This window comes from Plectrocnemia conspersa, unplaced genomic scaffold (assembly GCF_051122295.1).
Source record: "Plectrocnemia conspersa isolate PC_06_02 unplaced genomic scaffold, ASM5112229v1 ptg000014l, whole genome shotgun sequence".
In the NCBI taxonomy this organism is placed as follows: Eukaryota; Metazoa; Arthropoda; class Insecta; order Trichoptera; family Polycentropodidae; genus Plectrocnemia; species Plectrocnemia conspersa.
In genome coordinates, this window is record NW_028277178.1 from 30,575,726 (window position 1) to 30,596,717 (window position 20,992).

The 20,992-nt window shown below is 31.7% G+C and overlaps 1 protein-coding gene across 8 annotated transcripts in view; it reads right to left on the reverse strand.

Annotated features, from left to right (window-relative positions):
- Positions 1 to 1,633: 1,633 nt before the first annotated feature.
- The window catches only part of Tl (toll like receptor), a 207,913-nt gene continuing 188,554 nt past the window's right edge, over positions 1,634 to 20,992 (reverse strand). For all 8 annotated transcript variants that reach the window (XM_088203123.1, XM_088203125.1, XM_088203121.1 and 5 more), the window contains 6 exons: positions 19,451 to 19,757; positions 7,140 to 8,193; positions 6,732 to 7,074; positions 6,060 to 6,659; positions 5,827 to 5,988; positions 1,634 to 2,560 (listed from right to left, as the gene is read on the reverse strand). In XM_088203123.1, coding sequence (XP_088059249.1) covers positions 1,646 to 2,560; positions 5,827 to 5,988; positions 6,060 to 6,659; positions 6,732 to 7,074; positions 7,140 to 8,193; positions 19,451 to 19,640 — 3,264 coding nt within the window. In that variant the 5' untranslated portion in view covers positions 19,641 to 19,757 and the 3' untranslated portion in view covers positions 1,634 to 1,645. The remainder of the gene's footprint in view (positions 2,561 to 5,826; positions 5,989 to 6,059; positions 6,660 to 6,731; positions 7,075 to 7,139; positions 8,194 to 19,450; positions 19,758 to 20,992) is intronic.

A 20,992-nucleotide genomic window follows, 5' to 3' on the forward strand; every position in this document is an offset into this window, starting at 1 on the left:
ATCATGTTTTTTCTGGCTTGCGGGGAAATGTCGTGTGTTCAATTAATCGTCACTGTAGTGAATTGTCGTTGTGTCCAAATGTCATGTGGTGAAATGTCTTGTGGTGAAATATCTGGTCACCGGCTTGATTGACTGACGAAACGTCGATGTTGCGATGCTGCCACCCATTATTATTTAGTCTCCAAGCTCTTTAAAAAATATGAACTATTTCGTACTTATAATTATTTATAATAATTTTTAGAAATAGGCATAAATTTGTCGAAATAATTGACAAAAATTGAATATATTGTCTTTTAGCCCTTTTCTGTTTTTAATAAATTTTATATATATATATATATATATTTTTATTACAGTATCAAACCGAAATACTAGAGACATCTGTTGAGAAATAATAAATAATTTATTGTAAAATATTTATTATCACTAACATTTCAAATAGATAACATTGCTATCACTTAAAGTTTTAAATAATAAATAGAGGCTTCTAAATTAATTTTACTTATTGTAATTAATTATTAAGGTTAAATAAGTAATACATTCCTTTACTATATAAAATAGTTTTCATTTATTTAAAATAATCACATTTTTTACAATTACAATAAAAAATAGCATTAGAGAAATGCGAAAAAAGCATAACATAAATGAGTTATTTGAGTAAAACTGCTAGTTTTTATAATTAATTTAAAAAAACATCATAAATCATTTTTATAAAATTATATAATTACACATGCTATTATCGCCATTATAATAACGATATATATTTGCATATTGCAAAAATATATTTTAAACTAAAGAATTAAGATTAAACAAGAAATAAATTGTAATTAATACGTGCAAATCGATTTTTATTTAAAGTTATATATTTATATTTTCAGCAATTTTACATCGATTTTTACATAAAGTCGCGCAACGTAATTAACACCATAATAAAAATAAGTAAACGTATATTTTTCATTTACTTCATTGTAATATACATAAAACACAATTGTATATTTCTTGCAGCAAAATAGGATAACATATGCTCAATCGTAAACATATAAAAATATATCACAAATGTATTAATTACTTACACAAATTATTTTATATAACCGTAATGTGAATTAAATCATTCTAAGCTTATTTGTTATAAACTAAAATTTAGTCATTAAAATAAAACACGAGGTTACTGATTTACAGAGTACTATATACATTTATATAAACGGTAAGTAATAATATTGTATTTACAATTTAATTATTTAATATTCACATTATTTACATTGAGTGTTGTAACTATTTTTTTTAACTCTTTGTTATGATATAAATGCTCTAAAATCAACAGTTTTGTTTTTTCATATCAAAAATGCCACGTCATTATAAAGTAAAATATGTAAATTTACATAATGCATTAGAACAAAATTCACATGAGTAGGAAACATAAATGATAACACTTCATTTATGCAAATTATTTATCCTTGTTTTTGATGTCACCTATCAGTCTTTTATACCGATATCATTAATCTCATAACTTCGCCAGGCACATTTATTATGAAGCTAACATTTTGCACCATTTATGAAACTATAAATAAACAATTATTATGAATTTTATATTTATTTATAAGAACTTCAGCCTTTTTATTAAAATTTATTTTAAATGTTTTATTTTTCATTACACATCACTATGTTTTGCATTTCCATTAATTTTAAGTCCATTCATCGTGATCGTACCGTTTAACCCGTTTGGTGATTTGACTCCATTAGGAATTGTATTGACGTGATTCATTAGAGGATTTGTGTGAGCCTGATGAGCCGGTGGAGTGTTTTGTCCTGGCGGCGTGCTCGGGGTAGAAGAATGAATGAGCTCTAACCTGTCGTCAAATCCTTTTTTCCTCGAAACATTATGAGCCGGAAGTATTGGTTCAACGCTTGTAGGATGAGGAAGAGCATATTTTAATTTCCTCCAAAACCATGGATCTCCCCATTTCACATAGGTGTTCATCGACAAGTACGCCTGTAATTCTTCGTCCAATTTATCCGTTGGTCCTATATCACCGTACAGAATTACTATTACTTTAACATTATCATCTTTTAAGGCACTGGAGTGGGCTGTTCTAAATTCTAATCGACCCCAAACAGATTCCAAAAAGTTTTGCGACAAAACAACGACAGTTCTTCTTGAATCTTGCACAGATCTGACAATCTGCGTCGGTATCCATTCACCTACCATCCAATCTCTGAAATGTAGGCAAATTTTAAATGGATTCGTCCCTCCTTCTAATTCAGGTAGCAATTTATTTATAACAAAATCTTCGTCTTTGTGAGAGAATGATATGAATGCATCGTAAGTTTTTTCTTGTTCAGCTTCTTGACAACAACGAGGCAGTAGATCGTGCCAGAAGAGCCATATTTTTATTTCTTCTTGATATTTGTAGTATAAGGCGGCGAAAAAACCCAATAAAACACCTAGCACAGCTATAATGATGCTAAATGCGACAACAGCTGGAGCTGTACCACACAAATTCCCTAGTTTGACTTTTGATATGTATTCTCCATTAGAACACTTAAGCTGTTTCATATCTTCGATCTGGAAAACAAAAAATAAATAAGTAAGATTACCTGGAACAAGATGTTTTTTGTTGTAATATATGTAAAATGAGAAGTAAGTATAAAATTAACTCATGAATGGTATAAGTACTGACATTAAAATTATAAAACAATTAAATTCCAATTAATTTTTTTACTTGAAAAAAACCTTTAGTCATATCATATACCTATCCAATAATTTCAATGCAGTATCATCGACTATCATCAGGAGCTATGTAACGTGCTAAATTTCATAAAAACACTAATATTTACATAAATATACATATATATGGATCAACATATATATGGAACTATCCTCAGTCAAAATGTTGATCCATAAACGTATATGTACATTTATATACATATGAGTGTTAGAATTTTTTACGGATTTTAACACGTTTACTTAGCTTTGGATGATAGGAATGCAATTTATTGTATCGCGCCTTATCTTTCTCTCATCTCTATTGTCAACGTTTCGATCTCAGATGTTGGGGTCATCATCTGAAGTTATATATCATGAGATCCAGACTTCGCCCCCTGAATGATAATCCCAAATAACGAAACGTCAGCAAATTTTTGTGTTTTGCAATCAAATGGATTACGATGCTTGCAATAGAATTCGTATATTTCGCCATCGAAAACATTTTCGTGAAAAGAATGTTAATGTCATTTATTATAATTATTATTCGACCTACTTCAAAGCGACTATGTAAATCCGCACATGTACGTCAGCATATAATAAATATGATGAGTTCTCAATGTCTTTGATAAAGAAAAGGAAAAGAAAATAAATAAATTGAATTTCTGCGAAAGTCTAATCACAAACGAAATACCCATCGGAACAATGAGTATCACAGTTCATGTTCTGATGGCAAACCCTAAGCTAACAAGACCTTGGGTAATAAAAGTTGAATGATTTCTAAAAGAGATGTTTGTTAAGAAATCGGCATAGACTATATTATTCTGGATTTTAGTATTAAGGAACTTTATCACCAGTGGTTTAATGGAGCCAGAATGCACCGAAACTTTGTTCCGGTATTTTTTCCACGACCGGAATGAATTTCAGTACAATTTGTTACTAGATTTGATAAGAGCAAAAAATATTTTTGCAAAAGAAAAACAGATCTTCTAACAACGATTTGTTAAGAGATCTGTTTCTTCGTTCAAGAAGATCAAATAAATTTAAACAGATCTTCTAACAAATCTATGTTAGAAGATCTGCACAACCCACCGATAGCATAACAAACAAAATATCTAGGATAATCGTCTCTGGTTTCACATAAATTGAAATCTCATTGAATACCCAAAAGTGAAAAAGCGTTCCGGTACTTCTTTTTTTAGAACTACACATTTAATAAATACACTTATCCGTCGGTTTACGCAGTTGAGAAAAAAAAATATTTTAAATACTCCAAGTAATAAAATATTGCCATCGCCGTCGTAGTGGGAACGCTAGAACGTAGTCATTCACACTACGATGGCGACGATAAGTACATCTAAACTGAATTTTGACCAATAGAAGAGCGCAAAATACAGTTTTCAATTCTTAGAAGTGAATTTTGGTCAATAAGAGATCGCAAAGACAATGATCACTTCTCAGGCACCATCATAGTGGAAACGCTCGTTTCCGAGCAGTCCCACCATTTTATTGCTTTTGACGTGAATTTTTGATTTCTGAGAAGTGATAATTATTTTTGCACTCTGCTATTGACCAAATTTAAGTTTAAATATATTTTGATCAGTACTAGACGCATACGGTGAGATACATTCCCTTTCGCTCGCTTGTGTGTTAAGTGACGAGAGTGAGTGAAAAGAAGTGGACGTGCGGAACGCATGTAAAGCACGCCTTTATTTCTCACTCACTTTCGTCACTTGACATGCGAGCAAGCGAGCGAAAGGAAATGTATCTCACCGTACGCGCCTGATCAGTACTTAAAATTAAAATAATAAAATTGCCCCATCTATTATATTTTTTAGTCATGATGAAACACAAAAAAGCGACAAACTGTGAAGCATTGAAATGATTTCTAATAAAATATTTTACTTAATATAGAATAATGACAGTTTAAAGTTTATCCGCTCATTCGGTATGATATAAATGACTTATATATACGATAGAAAGATATATACACTGATCCCTCGATTTACATGGTTTCACTTTTACACGGTTAAGGAAAAGCATTTTTTTAAATACGCCGAATCATACATATTTGGTTTCACACGTATAGCGCAGTGATGTAGAAACGCAATAACTTACTCCCACTTTTTGCACTTGAATTACACCTTGATCTTCTTTCACTGCTCATGCAGTGTGTTCTGATTTTCATTTTGGAGTGCAAGATTGTCGCTAAAGATTTTGCTCGTTTACTTTATAAGTTAAAGAAACGTTAAAAAATACATGTGAATACTATTCGATCGATTTATTACAATTTTTGTTTTATGCTTCGATTTACACGATATTTACCTGGAACGTTTTTACCGCATGATTCGAGGGATGAGTGTATATACTATTTATTTAAGTTTGAAATATTTTAAAGTTAGATATAATAATAAAAAGCTTCGTTTATTTTGGACTTTTCTTATGCAACATAAATGACCCATTTCTGGTAGTGGTACGTTTTTCCATGACCGGAACGCGTTTCGGTTCGATTTGTTATAACATATGCTTAAATTTCTTTGAGTTTAATTAAATAGTCACCGACACCACAATTTTAAACAGCACACTGCCCAACCCAATTATAATTACAACACAACAAACATAATAATCGTCTCCGGGTTCACATAAACTAAAATATCATTGATCTACCCAAAGGGGGTAGCGTTCCGGTACTTATTTTTTTAGAACTACACCACTGTTTGTCACTGCCTTTAGAAGTATAGGAGTTTAGTGACCGTGGAATGACTTGGACGAAAACGGTACTTTCGGTCCATTAAAGCTTGCCAACAGTCAATTCAGATATGTTTATAAAGAATTATATCTAACAATAAGCAAGTGCCAAAAGAATGGCAATATATAATTAATCATTAGTGTTATGTTCAAATGGTTATATAATATCTATCATTGAACAGCATCATCAGATATTGATTCAACTGTAATTTTGAAAGTAAGTATTTTAACTGTTTTATCGGCATTTCAGTCATCAGCTACACAATAAAACTTGATGTATAAAAAAAAACCATGAGTCAATTTGCAAATGTCTATGTATCTTAAAACTACTCTTGGCAGTTAACGCGTCTTCAAAGGTTGATGTTTAATGTAATACTCACCAACAAATAATTAACTTGTAAATATGACAAAAATGGATGATTTAAACAGTCACATTGTATAGGATTATCAGATAAATACATGTTCTTGAGAGAAGAATTACGTAGTTTATCTAGGACGTCAGATTCAATGTATGATATTTTATTACTTCTCAAATCCAATATCTGAAATGAATGAGTTATAAAGTTATTAACATAGTTGAAAGAGTATTAAGTAATGTTTCAAAGTTAAATACCTCAATTTCTTCAGGAATATCTTCGACAGTCAGCTGGGAGATATTATTACCAGAAACATAGAGATTCCTTATTTCATTCAATACAGTAGTATTCAATCCAAGTGATGATATTTTATTCAAAGAGTTGTTCTTGTAATGAAATTCTGTATAGTTGAGTTGTAGACTTCTAGCATCGGGTAGATTGAGAGTAGTTGAATAGCGTGGACAAGTGATATTTAACGCTCTATCAACTATCCTAACATTGCATGTGCAGTTTTCAGGACATTTCTTTTCGTTTGTATAAGGAGAGTCCAACGGACAAAATATTATATAAGTGGTAAGCTCCGATATGGGTACACCTTTCAACTCAGGCGGAGAAACGCAAGTAGTATTTCCGAGATCGACGTTTATGGGACTGTCTTTAGTGCTGTGTTGTTGATAATTTATAAAATGGTGCAAAGTGCAAGTGCACTGTATAGGATTGTAATCCATCAACACTTTTATGTGGCCCATGTTATTATATTCCATGTTCTCTTCGGCATTTGTAAAGTTGATATCAAATATTTGGTTGTTTTTTAAATTGATTTCAATTTCCCAGCTCAGAAAGTGAATATCTGTAAACTGAAATAAAATATAATCGTTAGTATATCATTGAATGTTAATTACAGAACATATAACATATATTATATATACCTGCAAGTGGTTGATTTGATTATAACTTAGATCGAGAATTTTAAGCGTCGGTTTTGATAATCTCCAGTCGGTACATATATTACTAATATTGTTATGACTCAAATGTAGATATTTTAATTTATCGATTTTATTAAATGGAGATTGGACTCCGCTGAACAATGTTACATCAGCTGACGGATCCTCAAGTGTAAATTCATTATTATCCAGGAAATTCAAACTGTTGTATGACATATCTATGTATTCTAATTTTAAAGTAGATTGGAAAGCATTGTAAGATATAAGCTTAATTTTATTATTTTTCATTTTCAAAGTTTGAAGTGATAGTAATCGAGCAAATAAATTTCTGAAAAATAAATATAAAATATGAATATGTTTGCATAATAAAATAAAATAAAAAATATCACTTACGCAGAAATTTTTGTGATGTAATTATTGTCCAAAATTAAAACTTGCAAGTTAATTAAAGTTTGAAAGGCAGTATCAGGCAGAGAAGATATTTTATTGTCTTTCAAATCCAGTTTAATGAGATTAATTTGATCTCGGAATAAAAAGTTTGGTATGACTGTAATTTTATTTCCAGACAGAGTGATATTTATTATCTGGACAGAGTCGAAAAACAAGCTTTCTGCTACTGATTCTATTTTCGAATCGTCCATGTCTACTTCTTTCAAATTTGTTAAATTACTTAAAAGTCTATCAGGTAGTTGAACTATGCTTTGATAGTTGTTTCTTAGCTCAAACGTCTCCAGCTCCGAGTTGTTTGCAAATAAGTTTTCAGGTAGCGAACTGAAACGGTTATAACCGAGGCTCACAATTTTTAATTTTGGCATATTTTGAAAGACGTCAGAGTGTATCACGCTTAACTCGTTTCCGCTCAGGTCGAGATCTTTAAGTGAATCTAGTCCTTCGAACGTATCGTACGTTAGATTCGTTAATTTATTGTGCCATAAATTGAGAGCTTCCAATGAGTTTAAATATTTGAATAAACTCTTAGGAAGAGACGTCAATTCGCTATTTCCCATCTCTAACAGCCGTAATTTAGTTAGAGGCTTAAACAAATCTGGGTGCACGTGTAGTTTGTTTGACCTAATCGTCAGCCACTCCACGTTTATCGTGTCTTCAAAGATGTCGTTGGATTCTGCGAAGGGATATCCAGAAAAAACAAATCGAGTCACATTTTCCAAGCCAGCCAAGTGGGATCTCTTCAACATAGTTGTCATATTTGTTCCCTTTGCTTGAAATCGTATTACAGAAAGCTGTTTTGAAATACCTAGTCTCGTAGTTACGTTTACGATTGTGTCGTCTGGAAGAGGACAACTTGCAAAACTGAAGCTGAATACGTTTTTTGGCGAAGATAAACTGGCCAAAATAGGTAGTGTCCAGTAGTCGCTAGGTTTTACTTTATTCGAGCAATGTAAAGATGCATGTCCATCGATGGTATAAAAGTTGAAAGAATATAATTCTGAAACATAAAAGAAAAATACATTAGTTAATTGATGTTGTATTAATAAAAACTATACTTCACCTATGTTTAAATATATTTAATTTTAACATATTTTAGTTATTTTACAAAACTCATAGATAACAATTTTCATAGAATGACGACGTTGATAATTTTACCATTAGAGTTCGCTCGGGATAAGGATGCCGGTTTGTTATTGTGTGCGTGTACATGTATATGAGAGGGAGAAGCGATGTAGCGTGTACTTCGTTGTCTCGCTTTCTCTTTTAAGGACAGTCGCTGATTCGTCAACGCTGGTATTCGTCATTAAAGTGCAGTGTGGCACAGAAGTTCGATCTTCTCTAGTGATTTATTTTAAATAATTTTGTGTTGATATTGGTTTAACCCAGATATGCCCACTGTCCCATGGGTAGGTCACTAAACTCGTGCCACTGTTTTTTATTTATAAATGAAATTTTAAGAGAAAAAAATTTCTTGGGTATATCTGGGTTAATTGTTATCAAAGCTTCAAATATACACTGTAAGTTATTCGTTCTCTTACCCGTGAATTAAAATATTTTAATTATTTTTCCATCAATCCGAACGTTGTTGGTTTTTTACACTATTCTCTGTAAGGCTTAAAAATGTTATTATTCTTATCGTTGCGGCAATGATAATTTTTTAATTTATTCAATGGATACTAATGATTTAATAGAGTCGTCGAGCCATTTTACAATCTGGGAATAATTTCTTTCCCCATTTTATATCTTTTTGCTTTTGAAGAATAGCTAAATCCTTTATTATTTTTTTGACTAGTGAAAGATTTTGGATTTTGCAAATATTTAATTAATGACATCAATGTCTGGTTTCTTCGATTATATAATATATTTTTGATTGTCTGTTGAAATTTCCAACTTAGCTCAGATGTATGTATGTTAAATAAACATATATTTTCTTTTAAAATAAAAAAATTAAATATTCTGAGCGAAATTGTTTTGAGCCACACAGTTCACGCACACAATAACAAACCGGAATCCTTATCCCGAGCGTATTCTACCCAGTTATAACGCCCAGGGCCGGCCCGAGGTTCAGGCACTACAGGCGATTGCCTGGGGCGCTAGATCTTGTGGGGCGCCGTGATACCAAATAAAGGCGCAATATTTCTTAAAATTATCAAACAATATTGAATATAATCTGATATTATTTGCCGATACTTATTTTTTTAGCACTATACCACTACTTAGAAGCTCAAGAAAGAATATGTTTTTCATTTAGACTTGGTTCAGCCAAGAAGTTATCCAAGAGACGACTTGGAAACCTTGTGATGCAGTACAACAGAAAAAAACAGAGGTATATATTCAAGAAACGACATATTAAAAAAAATGTTTTTTTTCTTTCTATAATTAACCCTTTGCACTCGTAATCGTTTTCGTACTAGGTATGTCGCCAGCTCGGGAAAAATGAAAAATGTTAAATTCTTTTAAAAAATTAAAATTATATATGTAGAGCATAACTATGAATAAACTAATACCAAAAACGAAGAAATCAGAACAAATACTTGCATTTCTCTAAATTACATTTTTATTTTTTTTGGTTCTCTCAAGTACCATTGGTTGGCAATCCATAACAATAAATTAACACAATAGGGTGACGACCCTTTTTAAAATATTTATGGGACCGAAAAATGTTTAAACCATAAATATACACAAATAACAATATGCCGCTCGGTTTTAGGTTTAGATATATCTACTTGCGAACGAAGCCAGCTTACATCGCTCGCAGAATTACAAATTGTACGTTTTTTCCATAATTAAAGAAACCCACAAGATATCTATATTTATATAAACTAATATTAGTCTCATCGCCCCATCGAAGGGCAAATGGAACGTTGCAGCTAGTGTCATATTATTTTATATATTTCTTAATTAAAAATAGACAAAACTTTTATTAATAAATAGCTGTATGGTAAATATGTATTTGTTTGTAATTTTATACGATGACGACGGTCAATTGGGCGATGGTTTATTGGGCGACAGAAATTAAAAAAAACTTGCACGCCTTGCTTTATTGTAAATATTAATAAAATATACATTAACTATTTATAGGACACCTTGAACAAAGTGGTACATGTATATACCACCAAAATTAAGGTTTATTTTTCCTATGTTTTTTTTTTAATAATGAACCTAATGTTACAAGAGCACCCGTGATAACGTACATTGGTAGGTCAGTTTACCATTCAATATAAAGTTGACTTAATTTAGAATATTGCAGCCTAAAACGACAAATAAGATATTAATTCATTTTTAAAAAATGTAAATAAAACAAAAATATGTGTCCTATAAAGGGTTAAAACGAAAAATTATATTGGAAATTCCAAAAGTTTGTTCTCACAGTAATTTATAATTCTCAAAATATAAAAAAATCGCGTAAAGGGTAAAATCTGCGATAAGCACTTATCAGCGCTAGTTCTGGGTTATTATATTTATATATAACTACCCTATCCAGTTTAAAATAGATAACGGTAAAGTATGCGATTTTTGGAAATTCCAAAAGATTGTTCTCACAGTAATTTAAAAGTCTCAAAATATAAAAAAATCGCGTAAAGGGCGAAATCCACGATAAACACTTATCAACGCTAGTTCTGTGTTATTATATTTATATATAACAATCCTATCTAATTTAAAATAGATAACTGTAAAATATGCGATTTTTGGGAATTCCAAAAGTTTGTTCTCACAGTAGTTTCCAAGGCTCAAAACATAAAAAAAATTCGCGTAAGGTCCCACTATAAACATTTTTTTGGTAGGTATTTATAATAAAATTACCGACTTTAGCCTAAGTGTTTTATAATATCGGGTAACTCTCTTAAATTCTTGAATAAAAAAATCAAACTGTTTAAGTGATTAATTTTATGATTAAATATGCACAAATGATAAGTAAATATACATATATCTTATGTAGGTATATTATATTTTGTTTAGACCGAATAATGTTTTCATCTTTTAATTCTTTTCTAAAAAATATTACTTATATTTTCGTATGTATTTAATTACGTTAATTATTTAATTAATTATAAGATCATCATTTGCATCACATTTATTTGTAATGCAATATTATTGTATCGCCCAAAAGACCATCGCCCGTTAGTCTGTCGCCCATTTTGAATCGCCTATTTGACTGTCGTCCAATATAAGATTATACACTATCATTACAAAACATATCTTCACAACCACTATATTTAGTCATAGCACTATTTTTTCACAATAATATTTAAAAAATAACGTTACAATACCTTCACAATAAAATTACAAAATAAGTAATTAAACAAAATTATCAGTCACTATATATAGTTTCACTTAGACACAAATTACGGACAACCTAGCCACTGTCGAAAACAGAATAGGTAATAAAAACGTCACCGACGCGTGTCAACCGAAAGGCGATCGCCAACTGTTGCCTTTGGGAGAAGCTACGGCAAATCTGCCGTTAAATTTAGTCATCAAAAAAACTCCGACTTATCCCGATAAATAAGCTCTCCCCGGCTTGATTCAGGTAAAAATGATATTTTTTTGATAAGGTATGACTCTTGAAACTCTTGTCTACAACACTGCAAAAACGCCATTCAAAACATGCACAGGAAATACCCAAAAATCGACGTTATATTTCATTAATTGAAATGGTGCGTCTGACGCGCCTGACGAGTAATATAGACCCAAGTACTGGTGCGTCTCACGCACCATACGAGCGGAAAGGGTTAAGCAGCTCGTATCTATATTGTGAACTGTTCCATTAGTTTAGGCATATAAAAAATGAGTTCTAAAATAAGTATACATATATTTTCATTTTGATTGAAGTTGCAATTGAAATATTTTTAAGCTCTTAGCAACTTCAAACACTTTTTTAAAATACATGTGTTAAATAGGTAATAACATATCATTTATAACGATATTTGAGTTAGTTTTTTGCTTAATAAGGAATCATTAAATAATTTCCGTTTCGCAAATTATTGCGTTATAAAAAAGCAACGTAAATAAGTCGATATAATAGGAACTCTGCCAAATATTATATAATATAAAATAAGAGAAAGACAATAATTGACCCCATGGCCGCGGGCCGAACGTCATCGTCGAATAATAAAGAGCTCTGGAATGATTGATGATGGTTTCACTCTTTCCGATATTCTTTCAGCCGTAAATCCTAATATTGCTTCCCTGACATGATCCTCGAATTCAGTCGTGTTTATATTCTATATTATATACATATATGTATGTATCAAACCATAGAAAATGTACACACAAAATACGATACTATTCACGCACATAACATCCTTACATTGCTTTTTTTATATATTATATCATGAATCTTGATTAAATAATAATAATAGTCAGTTGTAAATAAATTTGCAGAATATATATTTATCAGTATAAAAAGTTGTTTTTAATTTTAAAAGTCGTATGTTCAAATTCTACTTTAACTTTAATAAGTTTACGTAACTAAGCAATCTAGTATTATTTGTATCTGTATATGATCACAGTAGAAAGCGTCAATCAAAGAAAGGTGCTTTTCAAATGAAAATTAGATATATGAAGTATATTACAAACACCTATAGCAATTATTCATATTAAGAACACCTAAGATTCAGACTTTTGTAAACCATAAATATTAATCATTAAAAATATTTTTTTAAATCGTTTTTGGCTATAATTTTGTAAAGCAACGATAATTTCATTGTTTTTGAGATCGAGAGAAAAAAACCTTATATTTTTTTGAAAGGAAAAATAATTGATTCTTTACAAAGATTCATTAGTGATGAAAGCTTAAACACCCATGCGAATCAGGTTACTTAATTTTTGTAGCAAATAAGGTTAAAATTGTTGTTTAGTGTTATGATAAACACGTTCGAAGTGAATAATGAAAAAAGTTTCATTATCTTCCAACCCTTTTTCGGCTCTGCCGAGTTTGCCATGGCAACCTTTTTCAGGTACCTAAACGACCGTGTGCGAGCCGAGAGAGCTTTCAGCGTATGAAAACTGCAGGGTCAGCATAATTAGTATGGTCGAAATAAAATTCAGGGCGTGTGCATTACTAACGCTGGGGTAGCGTTATTATTTATTTACAGGGGAGCGAGCAGCGCGTGGGACCCTGAACACTCCAAGGGCTAACCACCTAGATTCCACCCCGCGTCATTACGTGTCTTTGTTGTGCGGGCCAGTGATGGATTGGACTTGGATCTACGTACAAAGCATCCCTTATCACGAAAGGTGCGCTCTGACAAATGAACGATTGCCCCACAAATGGATCAGTTGAGATTTTGAGAGAGAAAAAAAAAATCCGAGACCACCCCTTTACAGCAATCGTTTGCTTTCTTATTATTTTTCATTCGTGCTTGTGAATTTAATATGCTTCTCTATTTTTTTCCACGTTATATTTGAGAACGTTCGTGTCTCGTTGGTTTCTGAAAGCCATTTGAGAATCTCGAATATGTTTGGTCGATTTTCTTAAATGTCAATATATATGAATTTGATATTACTCAGTGTCGTTATGACTTAATTAATTTACTTTTATTAATAAGTGTAGTTATAAAAGGTTCAAAAGCACATTAAAAATATATGAAAAAAATCGCGTACAAAGACAAGAATAAATAATTTGAAAGTCAGACTCTAGAGACATGGTAATGGTAAAAGAAAGATATTACGTAATAGAATGAGTTCAAGGATATTGTAGATATGTATATAAACAATACAAGTATCAGATAATCTGAGTTGAAAGTTTGAAACAACGTCAGACCGCCCCAGAACCCAGAGACTGTATTCCCTAAACGTAACGCCCCAGAACCTGTGCCGCAATAACTTTCATCACTTGAACGCGAGAACGAGAATATCTTAAAGTGAAACCCCGAAAAAGGATTACGTCATTAAGACAAATACTAGGTAGGCCCTAAATTATTGTACTTTTGAAAATTTTATAAAAAAAAGTACTGTACAACCTTTCATTTTTTTCAATAAAAATATAAAAAAAAACTACAGGTCGTATAATAATGAATGTTAATTTCACTCAAAGAACACAATTAAGAAAATCGTGCCTTAGAATAATGTCATCTAAATGTCCACCACCACCGAGTCTGGCACCTAGGTTTTGAAACACTCTATGATACAAAGCGCGTGGGTTGTTGACTATCTCTTGAATATTCGCCTTAAGTTATGTTAATGCGGCTGGTTTATTCAAGTAAACAGAACTTTTGAGATAATGCCATAAAAAAATAAGAGGTGTTAAATTGGGGCTGCATGTTTGAACCGGTTTGAACCGGTCTTCTTGAACTTTCTGAGCCATAATTTGATTGAATTAACACTGAAATTGATTCACACTGCGTAATAGGTACTGAGCGCGTAATAGACGCCAAAAATCACATAAGAATAATTGTTATTGTAAAACTGCTTTATGCAGAACGCGTTTTGTTCCCTCTGTGAAGCGATCCATTGCGTATAAATTTCCAAGGACTACCACGCGCGGTTCCCGCTTAAAAGCAATTTAAAAAATGCAAAAATTTATAGCCCACCCTGTATTATTATAAAATAAAATCGTGGACGTTTGAGTACAATAAAAGTATAATTGGCTAAAAAACGGTTATAATGTGATCACGACCATAATTTGTAAAATTTTACACAAATATTTTTTACTTAATAACTATTTTTAAAAATTCCATACTAAATATAAATAATTTTAGTATACAATTTTTACAGCTATAGGGCCACCGGCTTTACTGTCTAAAGTGACACGCGCTCCGCATAACAAAACTGAGCATTATCGACGCCTTGCAAAAAGGTAGCGACTCCCAAATCATTTTGTAAAGATAATGAATCTGCATTTGTGTGAATACTCTCAAGAGAAAAGTGCGAAGGGCTGCATGTATAATATTAATAACAAGAAGAATAATGCAAGCAACAAATTTTATATCTTGCAGAATATATCAATATATTTCTTTGTCGACTAAGCTATACTTCATATATAAATTCAGTACAATTGAGGGTATTTAACCTTATAGCAGTGAAATTGCCACCTGGTGCATTGATATATTACAGTCACCTACCTCTATTTTTTACTCCCCTGCTATATATTTATTCAATAAATTATTTGCTTTCTAATAATATATTTATTTTTTCAACGATTCAAAGTTAAATTATAGAGTCGTGTAATTATGCATTGCAACCCCAATCAAGCGACTAGTGTGACAATCAAAGAAAAGTCCTCCACTCGCCGACAAGTTTCATGTCATCGGTTCACCACTTTCCGAACTAATAATAAGTTGTGTGCGTTGAAACGTCAGAGGTCGGCCGTTTGAGTCAAACATCACATAGTATAACAAACCGCGAACGAGCGGAAACGGCTAGATGAGAAAAGTTTGAGCTTTTCATAAGTCGGTGGCGGAGAGAGAGAGTCACATGCAATTTCTTGGTCCTCAAAGGGAGCCGATCACGCGACGCCATTAGCGTCCCGACGCCCGCACGCGTCCCAACTTCTGATTTATACCTAGCGCATGAACTCGCTAAATGAAGTATGAAATGTGCAGTCTGATAGCGACGCTGAACCGCTGGCACGCGAGCCAAGGAGTCTTGATAGGGAAATTCAACGTGACAGAACTTTTATATGCGAGGGGGAGCTTTGCGATTTACATTACTCTATTGTACGATGGCACTCGAGAGTTCTGCTGCAAATAGTACTTTAGTCCATTATATTTAATATGAAAATTTACATACTATGATTTAATTCGGCTACTTATGTAGCCAAATTGAAATTAAGATATACTTAGTGCGAGTTTGGCTAAATTCTCGTATGATCCGAGTCGGAAGCGAAGTGAAAGTTTCATAGCTAAAATATTTAAAAAATTTTAATTACTGTTTTAAATTCTAAAATAATTATTATTATTTCGTTGCACCCTTTGATGATGCTAAAATACAGAAAATAATGTAATTAATTAAATAATCAATGATATCGTGGTCTAATTTGTCTAACTCTTTTTTTTTCAAAATGGCTTGCCCCATTTTCAGAATCAATCGCTCAATTGATAGACTAAAGATTGTTTTTTCGATAACCTAAATGACGCAATTTTTAACTCAAACTAAATTATAATTCATTAAAAAAAATTATAAATATTTTCATCATGAAAGCTGACGTTAATTTCAAGATAACTACTTAAAAATAATTTGAACACATCCTTAAATAATATATTTTAAATTCTTACGATTACAATAAGTGATAATAATAATAAACCAGTGTATTATATATTATTTTATAAGTAATTCTATATGTTTTTGAGATTTTGTTAAACAAAACTACGTTAGCTTAATTCAAAAGTTTATGCAACATGGAATAAGTAAAACGTTTATTAATTAATTATACTTTGTGCTTTGCAATGTTTATTAGCATACCTTTTGTATATGTACAGCATGAGAATTTATAATAATATTATAAGAACAACAACCATTTTGTTAGTTAATGACTTCTTGAAGCAAACCGACGAAATATTATTTTCTAGTCTAATAAACTTTGTTCATATCAAAGCACAATGTGCTTCAAAAATCCATTTACTACAATTCCTGCTTATTCATAGCGCATTCAAAGTGCAAAACCAACACGCATATACCACATAATTGCATGCTAATCTAACGTCACGTGTTTTAGAACTTTCGTAAACTTTTAATGGCTTAATATGATTTCTGGCGATGCAACACGCTCATACAAAGTGCATTCCTCCTCACAAGTAAAATTAATAATTCAGTACAATTTAATCCCATTATGTATTATCAAAACAGGCTGACAAGATTGTCGCTAAACCGGCTGCGGTAATTAAAGCTCCTCAATGACACCCCTCTCTCCAAAAGCTCCTTCAGTTCATAAGCTTTCACACATGTGTCCATCAAAGCCAATTTACAACTGTCACTCGGTTTGGGTCTTAAGCCAAGCTTAGTATAACCGCTAGGCGGAGACTTATGGATCTCAAAATCCAACAGTAATATTTTGTATAACATACACCATGTTTAAATTTACACAAAGAGTAGTGAATTATAATTATGTAAAAACATCGCTACAAAAGTTTTTTACTGTACACATTCGCGGAATGAACATATAATATGTGAACACGCCCTGTTCCGTGAAAGGTATACCGAGCTCATATCTGGAAATCCAAAATGACTGTTTTACGTGACGCTAATGTCTTTTTTAAAACACCATAAAGCGAAACCGATAACTTTGCGGTCTTATGGTTTTTGACCATCGCTCCATTATACATTGTTTTGATGATGGCTGATATGATAAAAACAGTTTTTTATAAAAAATAAATAATATAAAATTGGGTATTATTTAAAAATATAATCAAATTAGATACACTCTTTTATGGAATATTAAATACTTAGAAAATAATTTAAATTATAACATACATATTTATTAATGACTTTCGAAAACCCAAACATTCAATGCTTTAATTTAAATAATTATTTAAGTGCTTCAAAAATACAATGCCCTACTATTAGTTTTTCCTTGAAAGTTAAAAAAAATAATAATCAAGCGAAATTATACAGGGGTGTTTTTCATGTTATTTATAGACAATGTTATATTTTTACGTGACAAATTAACCATTCGGTATGGAAAAAAAAACTAGATTTATTGCCAGAGTTGTCAATCGACTCGTAACTGGTACCATGAGCACAAAAATTGATTACTGCGACAAACCGAATGCATAGCATTTTTAAATTCGTTATACGAATGCTATATAATACGTACAAATTGTATCTGTAATATGAAACCTATTCTGATATGATGATAAAAGATAACGGGCGTTAAAACATCCTGAAAATTTTATGTGCGGAAAAACGGCCATGGAAGCCATAATGTAGCCAAAAATATATATAATTTTATTTATGAGCATAATATATTGCATAATGGTGTGTAATTTTGGATAGGCCACATAAAATAATAATAAATCGAAAAGGAGGTTTATGTATCGTTAAATCGTAATACGTCAAGTTTACGGTGATTGCTAATATGATACCAGTTTATGCAATTCTATGGTATATTTATGTTGATGATATTTTTTTATACAAATAATATGAAAGTTTATCGTTGTCATGACCTTGCTTATTATTTTTAAATGCAGCTGTGTAAATAAATTAATTGAATATCACAATTTTACATTGGAAGGCGTAGCAAGTGAAATGCAGTAGGTGCAGTGTTGTCAAATATCCACCTGTTTATGCAACAATTATTTAAAAAATTATATAAAATTACTCCGCAAATCTTTGTAATCGATTGTCGTATCAAAAGTGGGCTAGCAAAAAAAACACCTCTTTATTGTTTTTTATATAATATTATTATTCATCAAGTACTTCCACCACCAAAGTCTCACCGAGACAATTACTGAGAAAATCAGTTGCTTCCCTCTTCGCGTCAACTCTGATCCAGCTGTTTGAACACTTATTTTAACCCGATTTTTAGAAACGACTAGATTCTACAGAACCTGATAAAATTTCTCGTATTTACAGTAATTATACAAACTGTATGTATCTCAAAATTTGTTGCATAATAAAAAAATTATAGCTAAATATTTTTGCTTTATATAAAATAAACATGCTGACACTTAGGTCAAATCATAATCAGAACGATATTTTTTACTGTAACTGAGCAAATATTTTTAATTAAATAAATTATCTCTATTAGATACACAAAAAATAGTTCTTCAACACTATTTTATAGAAGCAATCATTATTTTTTTTAATTAATAGAATAAAATATATTTGTTTTAAATTATCAATTTGAAAATATTAATAAAACGAATTATGTTACAGTGAATGTGTATTTTTTGGGTAAGTTATACACTATTGTTCCAAGTTGGAAAAAAAGCGGTAGTTCTAAATGAAATTTCATTAGCAGAAATTTATATCTACCAGTAAAAATGTATTCCGATATAATTTCACTAAAATGCCAGTGAATATATTTTTACTAATAATACGCACTCACTGTGTGTGACATATAAATAATAAAACAATTAAAGAGACGTAGAATGAACCAAGGAAAGATATCATATCGGTAAACTATCGAATGTTTTGAAATTCATTAAACAATAATATGTTCAATTACGGGTTTTTCTGTTTTGAGTCAGTCATTAAATAATAAACGTTTGCCATTTAAATATATTATTAAAAATCACTGTAAATTCGAAGATGTTAAAAATGTTATTAAAAGATTAGTTAAGATTTGACGATAAATTAGAAACAATACCAACCTCCACTAAACGGTGGACACATGACTTCGTAGTTTGTCCCAGTTGTGACACAGGAGCAGTTGGGCTTTTGGGGGCATCCGAAGCTGTTGTAAACATTGGCCCCCACAGGAAGTGGCGTCACCAGCGCCACTATCACCACCGCTGTCCATATCGCCGAGGGGGCGACCCTCTGGCAAAAAGCGAGATCCATCTTTAGCCAATATGTTTGGCCAACGTCCGAGGGGTGGACGACCCTTGGCTTTAGATCCGGCGTTTTATTTTCACTGGAACATTTTCACGCAGTGATTTACCGACGGTGCTTCTTCGACTGTAAAAATAAAAAAAAAAACATAAATAAATACCCACACAGAGTAATAAAGTACATTTGTAATTAAGGACTTTTTGCCTGGAGCTGTAGTGAAACATTAATAAGGATCTCAGAGAAACTAAAACTCGATGTACATAGGTATCATATGATGTGCTCACGAAGAAAGGTTAAACATATTAAAGTCAATTTAATACGAGTCATCTATAAATAAAATATTATAATTAAAATATCACACAGAACGCTCTGAAGTCAATCGGAGCAGTGAAATAATACACATTTTATTAATGATTTTAAAGTTAAAGTGAATGATTTTAATAAAAAAAATATGTACGTGTAAGTAAAAAAGGTAAACTAAACGATACATGCTTAAATTTAAATTTCCCTCCCGGTGGATGCAACGTGGAGTTTGCAGTTTCAAGGGGCGTGCTGGAAGTTTGGCGTCAAACCATCTACAGTGGAGTCATCAACAGGGCCGCCCGGCCAAGGCATTATATATTGCTTAGCAATAAATATGTTAGCGATCATCATTAGTAGGCTATCAATTGTTTATGCGATCAATTGACACGGAGGTAAACTGCTAGCGATTAATTGCTGGCGGTGAAATACGGGCGATAAATTTTCTGGACCGGAAAAAATTACAGTTAATGTTATAAATCAATAATTTAATACATTTATACTGGCTTAGTGAGTGAAATTATATTTCTACTAATGAAAATATATTTTCACTGTAATAAATATAATTTAAAAAATTATATTTAAAGCGGTTTCAAAAAATTCAACGTGTTACACAGCACAAAGAGACAACTTTTTCCAGGAAGTGTAACGTTTACGCTCTTGCAATTTTCACCGTTTTATACCTTGGCACACCCGGGGAAAAATCCTTTGCGACAAATCGCTTTAGAGCACTTTTTCATTCATTCCAATTTACCAACCGCCGCCATACATAATCGCAATCTCGGCGAGATAAAGTGATACATCCCCCGCGTTACACGTTCGCTTTTTTCTGTGGTATGTGTACATGTGTGAATTTTCACTCGCTTAGGGTCACACGCGTTACGCTTCTCATTTTGCATTAATTCCCTTCACGCGTACCAAGATGGCTGTTTAATTCATTAAACCGAGTTCCGTTTCATTACGCGCGCTTTGCCTAAGTGCCTCTAGTTATAGGCGCTTGGAAATGGTATTACATGGCTCCCCATTGGCCGAGGCAATAATTCCATTATTATGTGAGAATA